This window comes from Ovis canadensis, chromosome 25 (genome assembly GCF_042477335.2).
Source record: "Ovis canadensis isolate MfBH-ARS-UI-01 breed Bighorn chromosome 25, ARS-UI_OviCan_v2, whole genome shotgun sequence".
In the NCBI taxonomy this organism is placed as follows: Eukaryota; Metazoa; Chordata; class Mammalia; order Artiodactyla; family Bovidae; genus Ovis; species Ovis canadensis.
In genome coordinates, this window is record NC_091269.1 from 53,024,548 (window position 1) to 53,041,239 (window position 16,692).

Here is a 16,692-nt window from a genome sequence, read left to right on the forward strand (position 1 = left end):
GATTTGTCAGAGGAAAAGAGGGGCAGCCTCCCTTCCCAGGGGCAAAGGTTAAAGGAAGTTCTCCAACTCTCCCCTGTTGCAAAATCCAGTGTCTCTGCCTCATCCCTCCATCTGTACCAACCATCGGTTACATTTGACCTCACTGATCACTGTCTCCGCCTCCTTCCCTTTTCCTCTCCTGCCTGCGGTTTTCTTATCTTCCTGGCTGCTCAGCATCACTCTCTTTCCCTCGTCTCTCCTCCTCTCCTCCAGTCCACGGAGGAGGTTGGGAGCCTCAATTCTGGCTCCCTTCTCTCCTCACACTTACTCCAGCCTTGGGCTCATTCTCTCCCCTAGTTTAAATTCCTTCTATTGATGCCTCCCCAGGTACTGTTCTGTTCAAGGCCTCTCCCCAAACCCTGGACTTCTCTAGCCAATGCAAGCTGTCGCCCTGGGGCTGGGAGTGTTGCAGGAAGGAGGACCCCTTCCAGGGCCCAAAACTGGGCTCTTGTCTAACACTCAGAAAAGAATTGTCCGAGGAGATGCATGCACTGACAAAGCAAGAGATTTTATTGGGAAAGAGCACCCGGGTGGAGAGCAGCAGGGTAAGGGAACCCAGAAGAACTGCTCTGTCACGTGGCTGGCAGTCTCGGGTTTTATGCTGATGGGATTAGTTTCTGGGTTGTCTTTAGCCAATCATTCTAACTCAAGAGTCCTTCCTGGTGGTGCACACCTTGTTCAGCCAAGATGAATGCCAGAGAGAAGGATTCTGGGAGGTGGTTGGACATGTGGTCATTTTGACCTTCCCCGAACTCTTCCAGTTGGTGGAGGCTTATTAGTTCCGTATTCCTTACCAGGATCTCCTGTCGTAAAACAACTCATGCAGATGGTTACTATGGTGCCTGGCCAGGGTGGGCGGTTTCAATCAGTGTGCTTCCCCTAACAGGAAGTCTCTCAGTGGCTGCCTCTTGCTTCAAGCCCCGAGTCTAGGAAGCTGCACAGGTAAAGAGGGATGACCTGGCAGGAAGGTACCAGCTTCTCTGGCCAGATTGAGTGGCCTTACACACAGTAGGACCCTCACTCTTGAACACCCAGGATCTCTCTTTACCCTTGACAATGTGACTGCCACTGGCTCATGGGAGAATATACCATCTGCACAATCGTAATCACTTTTGAAATCTCAGGCAAAGAGGGTGTAGAGCCATGTTCAGTTTCATCCCCAGACCTCTTCCTGCCTGGCAGTTCTGGGGATGTTGGTCTCCACTCTGCCTCAGAGATAATCTAGTCAAACCCTTCTCATTTTACAGACAAGAAACCAAGACACAGAGAGGAAGGGAACCTGTACAGGTAGCACTGGTGTTACTGCTCACTCTTGAAAAAGGCGATACGACCCCAGAGCTTATACTTTCAGCCTGTAAATTTTTAGATCAAAAATTTTTATATTTAGTTTAGTTAAAATTTTTATATTTAGTTGATTTTATTGACATGGTGCTGCAAAGAAAGATTTAAATGACATCTGTGGTTAAGAAATTATAATGAGGCCTGAATGAACCATAGGCTTATGGGAGGGGGTGATGAATATCCTCCCCCAGACGGGAAATCAGCCTCTCTTTCCTTTGTTCCCAGGGACCAGGAGGACTGCCTTCTCTGGCCCTTTCTGAATGGGACCCCCAAGCCCCACCCCTCTTCCCAACATGCTTACAGACACACTGCATATATGAACAACACATCTGAAAACAAAGCCACACCTCTCAACAGCATGCAGCTCAGGTTCCCGCTAAGATCGTTCTCCTGTTACTGAAAATCTCCCCAAATTCCTGGCAGTTTCTGAAATATAAACATTTACACAATAATGAGCAAACAGCTCTCCAGCACAAAGGCGTGGATCTTAGAGCAGCCTGTTTTTATTGCAAATAAGAAAAACAACTGGATCTACTTAAGCCAAAGGGAAGTCATTTTTTTCCCCCTTAAGAACAGAGAATTCTGATTTGACTTTAGAAGAACTAGGTTGGGGGGCAAGCAACCTTGTGCCACCTCCCTGGCTCCTGTCTCTCTCTGCCCATCCTCACCTCTTTCCCTTCTTTACATATCAAATCCTCTGCATCCAGGTCTCTTGTGTGCCACAAAGGTCAGAAAGTCTTGCTCTCTTGCCTGACATCTATTCAAAACTATGTGAAAATGCATCTTCCTGTCTCAGATGCCCACCTCTGATCCAATCAGCTCACTCTGGAACCTCATAATCCAACATGGCCATGGGATGCACGGGAGGTCTTGGTGGTCTGGGCGGATGCTCTGTGGGTGATCACTACTCATATCCCAATGTGTAAGCCACGCCTATTTCTTGGCAAGAGGAAACTATGTGATACCATAGGAAGGAAAAAATCTGCGATGCTGAAGTCTGCAAATGCTGAGAAAGAAGCTTAGATCAACCCGCATCGTGGGCCATGGGAGTCCGGTTTGCCTCTCTCCAGCACAGAGAATAAGTAGGGAGAGTCATTCGGGCTCTGCAGACACAGTCCGATTAAAGCAGAGGAAAGAGGCAAGGATTTCAGAAAATGCAGGTTTTTAACCATTCTTGGTCACAGAGGTCTCTCCCTCCTACACTGTCAGTCATGAGCAAATGTGAACATGGATCTCCAACCACATCAGCCCCACCCCAACCACAGTAGCCATGACCCTAGTTTAGTAGCCTAGGTGCCGAGTGAAGCCAGAGCTGTGGGCCTCTTATTGTTGAGAGATGTTAAGACACTCACAATGCCAGCTGACATCGTGGGAACAAGACATCCTTCCATGTCTGGAGGCGGGACAACCACATAGGGAAGCCTCTGTTTATAGTGTGTTCTCAAGTACATTCTACAGTTGCCTGTTGGTTCTCAACCGTCCTGTCACCAGCCCAGCCCACAACCTATACTGAAGAGCCTATGGGAACCCCGCCCACATTTTTGTTTTGTTTTGTTTTACTTTTTTTTTTAACTTTTCTAGGATCCTAGCTTTGTTCTGAATTTCGCTGACATAACAACACTGACATTTGAGTTGTTTACATTCAGAACATTCTTGATCACTCTTACTTTCCAGATGTCCTTAATTCAAGCTTAATGGTGTGGTGGACTTTTTCAGGTTACCTGTGTTTTATATAGTGGAACAAAGAAACCAGGTACCTATCAGAAAAAGTAAAATATTAATTGATATGCCAAACATTTATTCAGGCATGTCATGCCTTCACATATACTAAAACCCGGAACTTCCTTAACATTAGAGATCAGATATAAAATTGTGTTTCAGCAATGGGTGTTGGAGGTGCTCAGAGTGTAAACTGGAAAAGAGTGGATGGATTGTAAAATGGATTGTAAAATGTTTTTACCAGGAGAATAGAGGAGAGCCTTCTTCCTGTGGAGGCACCAATATGTTCAGAGACCTCGATACTCATTATTGTTCAGTTGAATTGCCTGGGACTATTAGGCCTCTGTATAACTATTGACTGGTATCTTTTGGTAGATTTTACTGTTTTTCACAGACGTTTCAATAAGAGAGGCCTTATGGAGGCAGACATTGCCCTGTGACATGTGTTTCTCCTGGATAGAAGAAGATGAAGGCCAGTGAATATTGCTGAAATGCCCAATTTTCTGCTGCCTTGGTGAGCACAGAAATGTTGGTGATTATAAGGTTGGACATTCCAGGATTCTGGACCCCTGAGCAAATGCATGCAAAACAAATGCCCTTAGGGATCACCTAGATCCACTTGGATTTTGAGTCTGGTTTTAGAGTTGTTACTACATCCTATGCAGCCCATCCTTACTGAATACATTCTGAATATTCACATATTTGATCTCCATTTAGCTAAGCAGAGCAGTCTCTCAGACTGGCTGGCTGAAACAACTTGGAGCCACAGAGGGACTCAAGGGGGCCCTGCCTGAGCGAAATGGTACTCTTCTTATTTATTTAGTAAGGAGAAGGAATGAACAAAGTGAGTAAGTGGGAGAGCTGAGTGAATAAGATCCTTCATTCCTACTTGTAAGTCTATTTATAGCGCTGAAGAAGGTGATTTCAAGATGCTTCCAGGCTCTCTGATCTGAAGAAACAGCGCCATGACATCACTGCCAGCTTTTCTGCACATTTATCAAGTCCCTGAATACTTCAATTCACGGGTAAGGGCCAAAAGGTCAGATGACAACCTCAGACCAGCAAAGGCATTCTGTGAACATAAGGATGGAGCAGGATGGGAAGAGGAGGAAAACCAGTGGTGGGTTTTGAACAAGCCTAGGATGCTTTATCCCCAGCTACAGAGAGTCTGAGGGAATAGAGAATGAGGGGGATGTGAATTCTTCAAAGACTCAATCCCTGCAAAAGGGTGACTGAAGCTGTGAAGACTTCATCAAGGGATTCCAAAGCTCTGGTGAGAGAATAAACATCCTAGAACAGACATAAAAATTAATTTTAAAACATAATGAGAATAGACTTGGTCATTTTAAAGGGTTTTAGAAAGCTAATATAATTACAATAGTGTATCACTGACGCAGGAATAAACAAAACAATGTAAAAAATAACAAAGTCCAAAAGCGGGCCCAAATATACATATATTTATACACATATATCTTATATATGCATAATTACGATAAACAATAATTCTATTTTTAAAATGTATTTATTTTTCCTCAAATTGCAGGAAAATAATCTTTCAACTAATAATATTGAGCTAAAAGCTTAAGCATTTATAAGAAAAATGAAATTAGATTCTTTTATTATGTATAAAAATCAAAATCAGAAGAAAATGTTAAGTCATGATTTGTGCAGTCTTAGAAGGGACAAGAGCAATCTAAGACTGTCAGAGAGGGCAGCGAGATGCAAGAAGAAGTAGTATATGGGCTAGTTGACTCTGAAGGGCGGTGAGGGAAAAGGATTAGCCATGCCGTCTTTAAATATATACAGTACCATGTGTGAAATAGATAGCTAGCAGGAAGCTTCTGAATAACACAGGGAGGCCAGCCTGATGCTCTGTGATAACCTAGAGGGGTGGGCTGGGGGGAGAGAGGCTCAACAGGAAGTGGGTATATGTATACATATGGCTAATTCACGTTGTACAGCAGAAACTGACACAACATTGTAGAGCAATTATCCTCCATTTTTTTAAAAGAATAAATAAAAACAAATTGGAGAAAAAGAGAAGGTGATCCACACCACAAAAGCCACAGTGGCCACTGGTCCCTGCAATCAGGCTGTGTTAGTCAATAGGACCATACACATATCAGGACAGCTAGGCATGGACTCTGCAGGTAGACAGCTTGTGCCAGCAGAGTGGCAGAAAAAGCTAAACAGCCTCTCACAAACACGGGTAAAATTCTGAAAGTAGCAGGCTGGGACTTCACAAATGTGATAAAAACAACTGTTTTGCTGGCTAACATAAATGACTTCAACACTCTCAGTGATATTTACAAACAAGATTTTCAGAGTAGCAGGTTGCTGCTTTGCCAAAAGGAGGCTGGGTTGAGACTGAAGCAGTAGCTGTGCAAGGACCTCTCCTGATAGCATCACTCTCAGTGGGTCCAGTGTCATTTCAGTTCAGTTCAGTCGCTCAGTCGTGTCCTACTCTGTGCGACCCCACGAATTGCAGCACGCCAGGCCTCCCTGTCCATCACCAACTCCCGGAGTTCACTCAGACTCATGTCCATCGAGCCAGTGATGCCATCCAGCCATCTCATCCCCTGTCATCCCCTTCACCTCCTGCCCCCAATCCCTCCCAGCATCAGAGTCTTTTCCAATGAGTCAACTCTTCACATGAGGTGGCCAAAGTAGTGGAGTTTCAGCTTTAGCATCGTTCCTTCCAAAGAAATCCCAGGGCTGCTCTCCTTCAGAATGACACTGATCTCCAGTGTCATTTAGTCTGGAATCTAAATAAGATTTTTAAATTAATGTCTTCATTTTTACAGTCTTCATTGGAAAGTGTAAGGTTGACTGAAACATCTGAAATGATTATGGAAAGTCCACTTAATAAGGAGAATTGAACATGAATTGAAGGTTAATGATGAATCTAGTTACTAATGTTATAAATTACACTTCTAGAACACTCATATTACTGGATGTGGGGAAACAGACATGCATTATATAATTCTCAGAAACACAAAAGTAAAGGGAAATAACATGGAGGAAAGATAAGTTACAATTCCTGAGAAATAAAGAGCACATCTAATTCAATCAAATCCTATTAATTTAATGATGTGAAATACTTAGTTCTCATGTTAGATATATGATTCTGCTTTTACTTGAGGAAAATTTAAGCATTTAAGTTTGAATGAAAAACATTAAGGAAAAGAAACTGGACTAAATTTTATATAGATAGTATTTTTCTAATGGAAATAAAATAGCATCCAGATTAAAAAAAATAAGACTATCAGAGACAAAAACCCAAATAAAATACTGATGTATCTGCAAAAAAAATTAGTACCTAAGTAGAAAAAATAAGAAAAGTGAGAATTAAAAGAGAAAATTCATAAAAGAAGAAATAATGATGGCCAATAGTATGGAACCATGAATGCACAATTTGAATAGTAATTAAGGAAACATATTAAATAGTAACAAGTATCCAAAAATCTATAAGCTATAGCTAAAGCTATTCTCAGAGGAAAATATGTCTTACTTTTGCCATTACAATTTTTTAAACCATAAAAATATGAACTGAAAATAATTGAACATTTATCATTTTGAAACAAATGTTAAAAACAACAAAAAAATAAAGGATAAAACAAATAAATATAAAAGTGAAATTAATGAAATATTTTAAAAATAAAAGAAATGATAAGTTAACCCAGAAACCAAACATTTTAAAGTCAAATAAAGAAAAATGTATCCTGATAAATCTGTATAAGAAAAAAAGACAAAACAGTAACAACCAGAGCAGTAGAGATCAGAAAGATGCTGTAACCACAAACGTGAAAAAGATGAGAAGAACTTTAAAGCAATACATTCATCTCCTTTCAGGTACTGATCATAATTAAACAGGACAAGGATGAAGGGAATCTGGCATCTCAGCTTAGCCCTCCCTCACTTTAACTTCGTGGCCTGGGGTCAGATTTGATGTCCTTGCCTTGGGGCTCCGCATGGTTACAGCTCCTGGTCAGGGAGGAGGAAAGGGGCACTGCTTTCTCTCTAATCTGGAATTCAGCCCAGAGCCCCAGGGTATTGGTCCAGAGTGCTCACAGTGAGTGTGGTCTTAAGCTGGTGAATTCAGGGTGCTGGAGACATGTGTGGGCGTGGGGTATCTGGATCTGGCCCTGCGGGTAGGGGCTTTTAGGGAAAGGCCTTCCAAGAGAGTGGAGCAACCAGGGGGAAAGGGATGAGCCGGAAGCAGGATCTTGTGATGTCTCAAAGTTCTGACAGATCCCCGCCTCTCACCTAGCTGCCTTGTGATCTTTGTTTGCTGATCCTGTCTTACAGATGCCAGCAGAGGGCAGCAGGAGGCCTCAGCTCCTGGGGCACGAATTCACCGGACCCCATTACTCGAGAAAGGAGGCTGCGCCCAGAGCCGTATTCCAAAACAAATCTGGCTACTTCTCTTTTGGATCCAGCTTGAAGCTGAGTCAAGCTCCAGAGAAGGGAGTCGGATCACACATTTTGGGGGAGGATTTAGATTCAGTCACTCATTTGTTTGTTTATGTATCCAACTTTATTGAGTGTGTATGTGACTTCTTGGGCTCCCCTGATAGATGAGCTGGTAAAGAATCCACCTGCAATGCAGGAGACCTGGGTTTAATCCCTGGGTTGGAAAGATCCCCTGGATAAGGGAAAGGCTACCCACTCCAGTATTCTGGTCTGGAAAATTCCATAGACTGTAGAGTCCATGGGGTCTCAAAGAGCTGGACACAAATGAGTGAGTCCTTTTCTAGGCCCTGGAACTACAGAGGTGAGTGGTAGTGTGGTAATACAAGAGCAGTGAGAACAAATGTTTGCACGGCACTTACTGCAGGCTGATACTGTTCTGAATGCCTTACTTGTATCAGCTCATTTACCCCTCATGACATCCCTGTAAGGTGGGCAGTACTACTGCCCCCATTTTACCAAGAAGGCAGCTAAAGCACAGAGTGTATGTGACTTGCTCAGGGTCACACAGCTATAGAGTGGTAGAGCCAGGTTTCTATCCATGCATTGATTTTGCCACACTGACATAAGTTAGTGGTCAAGATGATTTCAGGTAACTATAATTGCTAAAAATAAAATAAAATAGGGCATTGCAATGATGACTGGGGTTGGGCCAACCTTGCTTCAGTGGTCAGATAAGGAGTTTGGGGTGGGGATGGGACAATTCCCTGGAGAAGGGAGTGGCTACCCATTCCAGTATTCTTGCCTAGGGAATTCCATGAACAGAGGAGCCTGGTGGGCTACAGTCTATGGGGTTGCACGGAGTCAGACATGACTGAACACTGAGCAACTGATAGTGGTGATTACAATGTAAGACCTGGCAGGGGTGGAGGATCTTATTAGCACCCAGATAATCTCTGCTGGAAAATTCTGAAAGAGATGGGAATACCAGGCCACCTGATCTGCCTCTTGAGAAACCTAGATGCAGGTCAGGAAGCAACAGTTAGAACTGGACATGGAACAACAGACTGGTTCCAAATAGGAAAAGGAGTACGTCAAGGCTGTATATTGTCACCCTGCTTATTTAACTTCTATGCAGAGTACATCATGAGAAATGCTGGGCTGGAGGAGCACAAACTGGAATCAAGATTGCTGGGAGAAATATCAATAACCTCAGATATGCAGACGACACACCCTTATGGCAGAAAGTGAAGAGGAACTACTAAAAAGCCTCTTGATGAAAGTGAAAGAGGAGGGTGAAAAAGTTGGCTTAAAGCTCAACTCTCAGAAAACGAAGATCATGGCATCCGGTCCCATCCCTTCATGGCAAATAGATGGGGAAACAGTAGAAACAGTGTCAGACTTTATTTTGGGGGGCTCCAAAATCACTGCAGATGGTGACTGCAGCCATGAAATTAAAAGACACTTACTCTTTGGAAGGAAAGTTATGACCAACCTAGATAGCATATTAAAAAGCAGAGATATTACTTTGCCAACAAAGGTCCGTCTAGTCAACACTATGGTTTTTCCAGGGGTCATGTATGAATGTGAGAGTTGGACTGTAAAGAAAGCTGAGCGCCGAAGAATTGATGCTTTTGAACTGTGGTGTTGGAGACACTGTTCCTTCCGCACAGTGTAAACAAAGGAGATATTCATCCCAGGGTAGAAGTGGTCCCCATTCCCATTCATTCCTATTATTAAAATAGAAAGAATTATATAATGGTTACCTGTCCATTTTCTCATTTTCATCTTGGCAATGATAAAATTCAGGTGTAATTTCCATGCTTGGTTACCATAATTTTCTTTTTCTGGGTCATCATCTATGTATCTTCTTTCCTTCTAAAATGTTTCTCGACTTTTCTTCTTCTGTTTGCCATAGCCTACATTCTTTATGTTTCGTATATGCCTCTTCCATACATTTTGGGCACTTTCCCATTCCTTTGGCAAGCAGCCTGGATTTGAAGTGCAAATAGTGATTTGCTTGGCTCTGCATCACAAAAGCACCCTTCTCACTGCCCCCAAGAGCAGTGCCTAAAGAAGAGCTTCAGGAGGTTGAAAAGTCAGTGAGGTGACCATCCTGGTGGGCCAGAGGCCACGGACAAGGCACTCTCCCCCTCACCCTGCCAGCCCCAGTGTCTTTAGCACACCCCGCCCCTACCCTGATAGCCTCGCAGATGTAGCACAGCCTGGAGAGAACTCTACCCTATAATATTCAATTCTCAATATTCCACCCGCTCATCCATTTTGCTAAGTCTTTGGAGCACCACTCCAACAAATGCTCATCAAGTGTTTCCCAAGTACAAAGTGCCCCCTCTGGTACTTTGGATACAAAGAAAAATAAAGTGGAAAACTAATTTAACAAAGATATTTCACTAAGTTAAAGTGGTCCTTAGCCCATTCATGAAATATTTTCAATCTCATTTTGTGATTGACCTACAGTTGGAGCCAGAATTCACTCTCTTCCCCCAGTTGGTTGCCTTGGCTCTATATAATCTCAACTCCACCACCCTGAGATTGCTCAAGAACATCCATAGTCTTGAGCTTGACTGTCAGCCAAGATGGTGTCAGAACTCTGCTCAGAGGTGAGGTTTTATTTGCTGACTGGATGGTGCTGTACAGCTTCCCCTCCAGGGCATGAAACTCACCCTTGTGAAGTTTCCCTCTTGTCTCTACTAATAATGGACCTACTGACCTATAATGGGATGAGGATGTCACAGAAGGAAGGGGATGCTGAACACGGAGGGACTAAGACCAGTGATGCCGTGGGGAACGACGCAGCCTGCCTGACCATTTGCTTCTATGATGCTGGCATACGCTGCACTGTCAAATCAGTCTCCTAAAAGTATGCAAGAAGGAAAGGCTGGCCTTTGTCCTCGGATCACCACAGTGGCTATAGGGAGACCACAGCCACTTGAGCAGGGGAAGGGATTCCTAGGACTATTCACTGTTACCCATGCCAGGAGTTATAGTCTGGCAGTGAGAAATTTTCAGGGGTAGCTCATGAATAACTAAAGCAACACTTACGTTGTAGACATGGCTGGGCTAGCCATCAGAAGGAAGGAGACTTTGACACCAAGCAGTGGCAACTTGGAAAAATGGAATTGGATCTCTTGGAGGCTGAGACTAATGCTTGCTTGGACACAGACATGGTCCTCCACTGATCCATCAGCTGGGCTGATGTCCTCACTAAAAAAGGAGATAGTTTGCTTGCTTTTTCTGTAATTGACTCTGACCCAATGCTGTGCTCTTAGGCAGGACAGACAGTGTCCTTTGCCATGGACTGGACCAGAAACCTTCATGCCCCACTGTCAGCCTCTTTTCACTTCCTCCTCCTGCAATCCAATACACCCCTTCACTTTCCTCCCATCCCCAAGAAGGAATGAGTCAACACTGGATGTGGGAAAATAAACACAGAATTCTCTTCCAGAGCAGCAGAGAGGTCAGCAGGGAGTCACTGGGGGAGCAGAGGAACTTGCCTCTTCAGGCTGGAAATTCACAGATGGCCAAGAAGGAGGAAGAACAGGAGATGTCGTTCCAGAGCCCGTCTGGTAAGAGGAGCACACAGTCCTCCCCTGAGCCATGGTTATTGGGCTCATTCTTCTTCCAGTTGCTGTAGCCTAGCCTTCCTCCAGTTACATACATAAACTGCCCTTCGGTCACCTCATCTGTGATGCCCAGGAAGGCGATGTCGGGGGCCATGTCCTGGATGGCTTTGTTCTCCTCTGCATTCTTGGGTGTGGCAACGGTGGCCCCAAGCACAGTGCACAGAGCCTTCACGCTGGAAAAAGGCATCTTTTCACCATTGGTCACGTACAGCTTCTTCCCAGACTTTTTGCCCAAGGAGAAGGTTTGCACTGAAATCACAAAGGGTAGGTGGGGTTGATTTGGCTTAGAGCCCAGCCCTGGACAGATGAAAAAGCCCTTCTCTGGGAATCTGGGATTGAGCCCCATTCTTTACCACCTCTGGTGAGATCCTGGTAAGAAAGTGAAGGCAAGCCCCTGGCAGCAAGCCAGCGATCTCCTGGGATAGCCCATCCTTAGGACAAATATCTGGAAAAATTGCCCCTGTACTGGTGAATCTAGGGAAACATGCTAGAGCCCCACTGCCAGGTGTGGGCACCAGAGTGAGAAAGAGGCGTGGATACCCATCTGAGACCCATGGGTGCTGAGGAAGGAGCAAAGATCCCAGAGTCAGCAGACCTCCACTCCATCCTCCTCCATCCTCCTAACTGCATGCTGCATGCTTCCTGGACCTAGTTTTTTCTCACCTGTCAATAAAATGGGTGTAATACCCACACATAGGGATGGCAAAAGGATTGAATGAAATCATATTATTGAGAAAATGACAACCAACCTAGCCCTGGTATATAATAAGTGGTCATACATGTAAGTTCTTTTCCGCTCTTCCCCCTGAACCTAGAGCTCTCTGGAGATAAAAGAATCCAGAACACATTGGCGACAGAAAAAAAGCTTACACTTTTTGACATGATCCAGTTCTGATCGCAGGTTCCTTATCTGTCCCTCCAAGCTAGCCAGCTTAGCCTCGGCAACTGTAAAGCAATAGAGAGAGGATATTTATTGAGAAGAAGACCTTAAATTGGAAAGCAGAGTATTTTGAAAATACATGTATATATTAGTGGAGTAAAAAGTATTCCAGAAAAATAAAAACATAAAAAGAAGCAAAAGGAAAATAAAATGTATTCCTGCCTTCCCAAGTATATATAGTAGCTATTGTAAAAATATAACTCTGGAAATACTAATAATAGTAGTAGAAGTAATACCATAAACTATAGCTCTGGGTCCTTTTCTTCATATATTTCTTAAATATTATAATAATTCATAAGAAAGGCCCAACAAATTATTCTCCTTTTTGAAAAATTTCCCTAATCTTATTTAACTTCTTATTGTAGGCAAACTCTTGAATACATTTATTATTTTGATAGGCCAGTGGATAAATATTAGTAAGAGGTCATCATTTTGGTTCTGTTGTTACTGAATTTATTTTACTCTGAACTAAGTTGCTATGATGTCCCCCATTATCCAGGCATTCTATGAGGCCAACACTTTTCATGCCACTCTTGTGACAACAGACATAAAGTAAGAGCAGAGAAGACCCGTCTCCATCCTTGCAGCCTGCAGCCATGCGCTGGACTGCTGTAGCTGAAGAAAGGCCAGGGCACACAGCCTACAGCGGCCTGCTCAGGGAGCAGCTGGCGGACTTTGGAAGTCTGTACCCAGGCAGCTGTGGAAATCCCCTCAGGCCCCGAGGAGCTGAGAGGAACAAGAGTGCTGGGTCAGGAAGCAGAGCTGAGCATCTTCCAGTGGGGCAGCAGGAGACGGGGCACCTCCCGCCTGGCCTGAAATTCCCAGGGCCTGCGTCCCCTCAGCCCCTGCTACATGCTGGGGTGGGCTCCTTACCCGAGCTAGCGCCACGATCTCCTTTGTAGCCCCTGGGTCCTGGAAGACCAGGATTCCCTATATTTCCTGGAGGCCCCATTTTCCCTGGAGGGCCCTGGGAGCCTCTGAGCCCTTGCCCTGTTGGAAGATGAAGGAAATATGAAGAAGTAGCTGTCACTCATTCTCTTTCTCTGAAAGCACGATAGTTGATTGACCCCAAGAAACCGCCACTCAACTTGTGGTGACTCAAGGAAGAAAGATCCTCCTGCATCCTGGGGATGGCCTGTCCTAAGGCAGCTCCCTGAGCAAACAAGACACCCCTTCTCTAAGGACAACCATGTACCGCCAATTCCAGGGTGGCAGTGAGGGATCCTGGAGGGCCAGAAAAGCATCTTAAGAGAATGCCCTTTCACAGGCATGCGCCATAATGAAAGATGAGCCTCCTCCTGTCTCTACGCTAGACCCCTTAGAGAGGATGCTCTCCTACTGGGGCAAAGGTTTAAGAAGACTGGCCTGTCATCTACCTGGTTCTCCCTTTTCTCCCTTGGGTCCATCTCGCCCGTCTCTTCCTGGGGTGCCATTAGTGACTGGGATGGCACAGGCCACCACTGGACAGGTCTTCTGAGCATCCTCAGCGGCTTTTGTATTTGAGAAGGATACTGTCATCACACACAGGAGGACAGGAAGTGATGAAAACAGGGACATGATCCGTACCTTGGAATGAAGAGAGTTGAGGAAAATAGTTTCATCTTATTTTGTTTAGCCAACATTTGCCACCACCTCTGCAAAGAGGAACTAAAAAGCCTCTTGATGAGGGTAAAAAGGGAGAGTGCGAAAACCTGGCTTAAAACTCAACATTCAAAAAACTAAGATCATAGCATCTGGTCCTATTATTTCATGGCAAATAGAAGGGGAAAAAGTAGAAGCAGTGATCGATTTTATTTTCTTGGGCTCCAAAATCACTGTTGACAGTGACTGCAACCATGAAATTAAAAGACATTTGCTCCTTGGAAGGAAAGTTATGACAAACCTAGACAGCATATTGAAAAGCCGAGATATCACATTGCTTAAAAAGGTCCATATAGTCAAAGCTATGTTTTTCCCAGTAGTCATGTATGGATGTGAGAGTTGGACCATAAAGAAGGTTGAGTACTGAAGAATTGATGCTTTCAAATTGCAGTACTGGAGAACTTGAGAGTTCCTTGGACTTCAATGGGATCAAGACAGTCAATCCTAAAGGAAATCAACCCTGAATATTTATTGGAAGGACTGATGCTGAAGTTCCAATTATTTGGCCATCTGATGTGAAGAACCAACTCACTGGCAGCCAGTGCTGCCATCCAACCATCTCATATTTTGCCACCTTCTTCTCCTCCTGCTTTCACTCTTTCCCAGCATCAGAGTCTTTTCCAATGAGTCAACTCTTCACATGAGGTGACCAGAGTACTGGAGTTTCAGCTTCAGCATCATTCCCTCCAAAGAAATCCCAGGGCTGATCTTCTTCAGAATGGACTGGTTGGATCTCCTTGCTAACACAAATTTAGATGCAAGAGTAACCTAATAGGGGCCCATTTTCCCTGGGGCTCTTTTGCCCTCTGAGTTCAAGGCTTGGTAGTTTAGGCAGCATTAAAGCATGAGAGCCCATGGGGTCTGCACATGACACACAGGCCCTGTTCCTTTTAGAACAGCTGATGGCCCAGCAAAGAGAGCTCATTGCTGGCATGAGCTTTGGCTGCTCTCTTAACTCCCTTTCTTGAAGGTCTACATAGCTTAAATTTCCCTCTTCCATCCCCTCCTATGGACCCTAAAGCTAGACTCAAAACTGTTGCAGGTGACCCAAGGTCCCACAAGGCCCATTGCTTGATGGCACCTGTTTTTACAACATCCATTGTCTCATTTCACATAAAAATCTGTTTTACGCCCCAGGGTCCCAACCACCCTCAGAACCACAGCTGTTTTCCAACAGCCTGTCAATCATCTTGTTTAATAAAGTCTCTGTTTTGTGACAGGCACTTGCTGGGACTAGGGACCCAGATTGCCCTGAGGTATGGAGCCTTATTCTAACCCTGAGAATGGAGGCTTCTTGGTCATTGATCCCAGCCAACTGAGACTTAGATTTACCTTCTTCCCTTCATTTGAATTTTCCACGGAGAGGCCATTTGTTCAGCCAGAGCCCAGGCTTCTGAAATTTCTGTTCACTCTGGGCCCGGTGGGGTGATCTCATGTTCCTCCTCCTGGCAGGATTTGCTGCAAGCTTCCCAGATGCCTCTCTGGCTCTGCGCCCCATCCAGCCATCAGATCCCCATCCAGTCTTTGCCTGAGCTGGCCCCCTCCCAGAAAGCCTTCAGAGCCCAGCCGCTGTGGGCGTCCCCCTCTGCTTATCTCTGGCCTCTCACCCCAGTGTCCGTGGAACTGCTTCATACTACTGCCTCTGTCCTTTCCTCCCCTGGCCTGTCAGTTCTCTTAACCCTTTCTTTTCTCCAGGACTCAGTGAGAAGCAATGAGTTGGAAGGGAAATGTCTTTCTTTTTTAGGATTTTGAATTTGGGGATTAATTGATCTCGTTTTTGGCTGTACCACACAGCATGTGGAATCCTAGTTCCTGGACCGGAGATGGAACGACTGGTGGGTAACCCCTGGACTGCTGGGGAAATCCAGGAACAGAGTTTTCTTGATCAGATCTTCACCTTTCTCCTTTCTTTACCTCCTCTGATTATGCTACAGACCAAAGCCAGAGTTAAACATGTTGCCAGCACATACATCCCACTTCCATCCTTCCATTTGGCTGAAAAGACTACCTTTAGTTTGCAGATGGTCAACTAGATCCAGGAAGGGCACAAGGCCCCAGGTCAGAGAGAGACAGAGGCCCTCAGGGAAACTGATGACCCCACCATAGCCCCTGCCTGGAACTCACCAGGATCAAGTCAAATGGCCAGACTCTTGGCCCAGGCCTCCACTTCTGTCCTCCACGAATGACCTACTAGTGCACCTCAGAGCACAGAGGCTGTGGCTGAGAAGCTGGTCCTCCAGCCTGGGCCTTTGGCAGATGCCTCAGCAACGTCAGCCCCAACCAGTCTAGTGAGCAGAGACAGTGGTGGACTGGCCTTCAACCCCAGATTAATGAACAACCATCCTTAGAACTGCCATATCCTGGGCAGTTCTCCAAGGCTGCTGGTGGGTCCTCCACCTTAGCACTGGGCAGCTCTCTACTGCAGTGCCCCAGATACCTCCTACTGCTCCCTCTCACACATCCATCTCTACCACTCAGCTATCTGACCATCTAGAATCACAGATTCTCAGACCATGGATCAGATTCACAGAGGATAGTTCTTTCCCAATATTTATTTCTGGAAGAGACATGCATACACATCCTACCAAACACACACATGCTCGTGCACACACAGACACACACACACACACACGGGTACACACAGACACACACACACACGGGTGCACACCTCTCTATCAGTTCTCTCTATCTGCCTAGTTCACCCCTTCACCCATATTTAGTTTACTGGGGGTAGGAGGGAAGGGGTTAAAGACCTACGACATGAAGTCACCTCATCCCTTTCTTCTCATTCAGAACATCCCTTATCTGTCCTCTCTGGGTGCATCACAGGCCTAGGCACAAGGAGAGGAAGTGTCTGTAAATAACTCAGATTCAGAGTTGAACATGGGCATTTGTGCTAGGTGATCTAGCCGAGAACACTTCTCTCCATCTTTGCACAATTACTTGTTGTCATTCAGA

General features: G+C 45.0%; 1 protein-coding gene, 1 long non-coding RNA gene and 1 pseudogene across 3 annotated transcripts; 2 read left to right on the plus strand and 1 right to left on the minus strand.

The window, feature by feature from the left end:
* The first annotated feature begins 3,521 nt into the window (after positions 1–3,521).
* LOC138430340 (uncharacterized) lies at positions 3,522–9,268 on the plus strand. Its single transcript, XR_011253106.1, has 3 exons — positions 3,522–3,901; positions 3,996–4,124; positions 7,408–9,268. It is a non-coding gene; the product is annotated as an uncharacterized lncRNA (long non-coding RNA).
* LOC138430457 (2-iminobutanoate/2-iminopropanoate deaminase pseudogene) lies at positions 4,186–7,380 on the plus strand (annotated as a pseudogene).
* Positions 9,269–10,943: 1,675 nt separating the features above from the next.
* LOC138430339 (mannose-binding protein A-like) lies at positions 10,944–16,232 on the minus strand. Of its 2 annotated transcripts, none has more exons than XM_069572516.1 (5): positions 15,859–16,232; positions 13,470–13,659; positions 12,967–13,083; positions 12,024–12,098; positions 10,944–11,402 (listed from the first exon to the last, which is right to left on the minus strand). In XM_069572516.1, the coding sequence occupies exons 2-5, from the start codon at positions 13,648–13,650 to the stop codon at positions 11,029–11,031; spliced, it is 747 nt and encodes a 248-aa protein (XP_069428617.1). In that variant the 5' UTR covers positions 13,651–13,659; positions 15,859–16,232; the 3' UTR covers positions 10,944–11,028. The 2 variants fall into 2 exon arrangements, with proteins under 2 accessions (XP_069428617.1, XP_069428618.1); XM_069572517.1 differs by having other exon boundaries at positions 15,067–16,021.
* Positions 16,233–16,692: the final 460 nt, after the last annotated feature.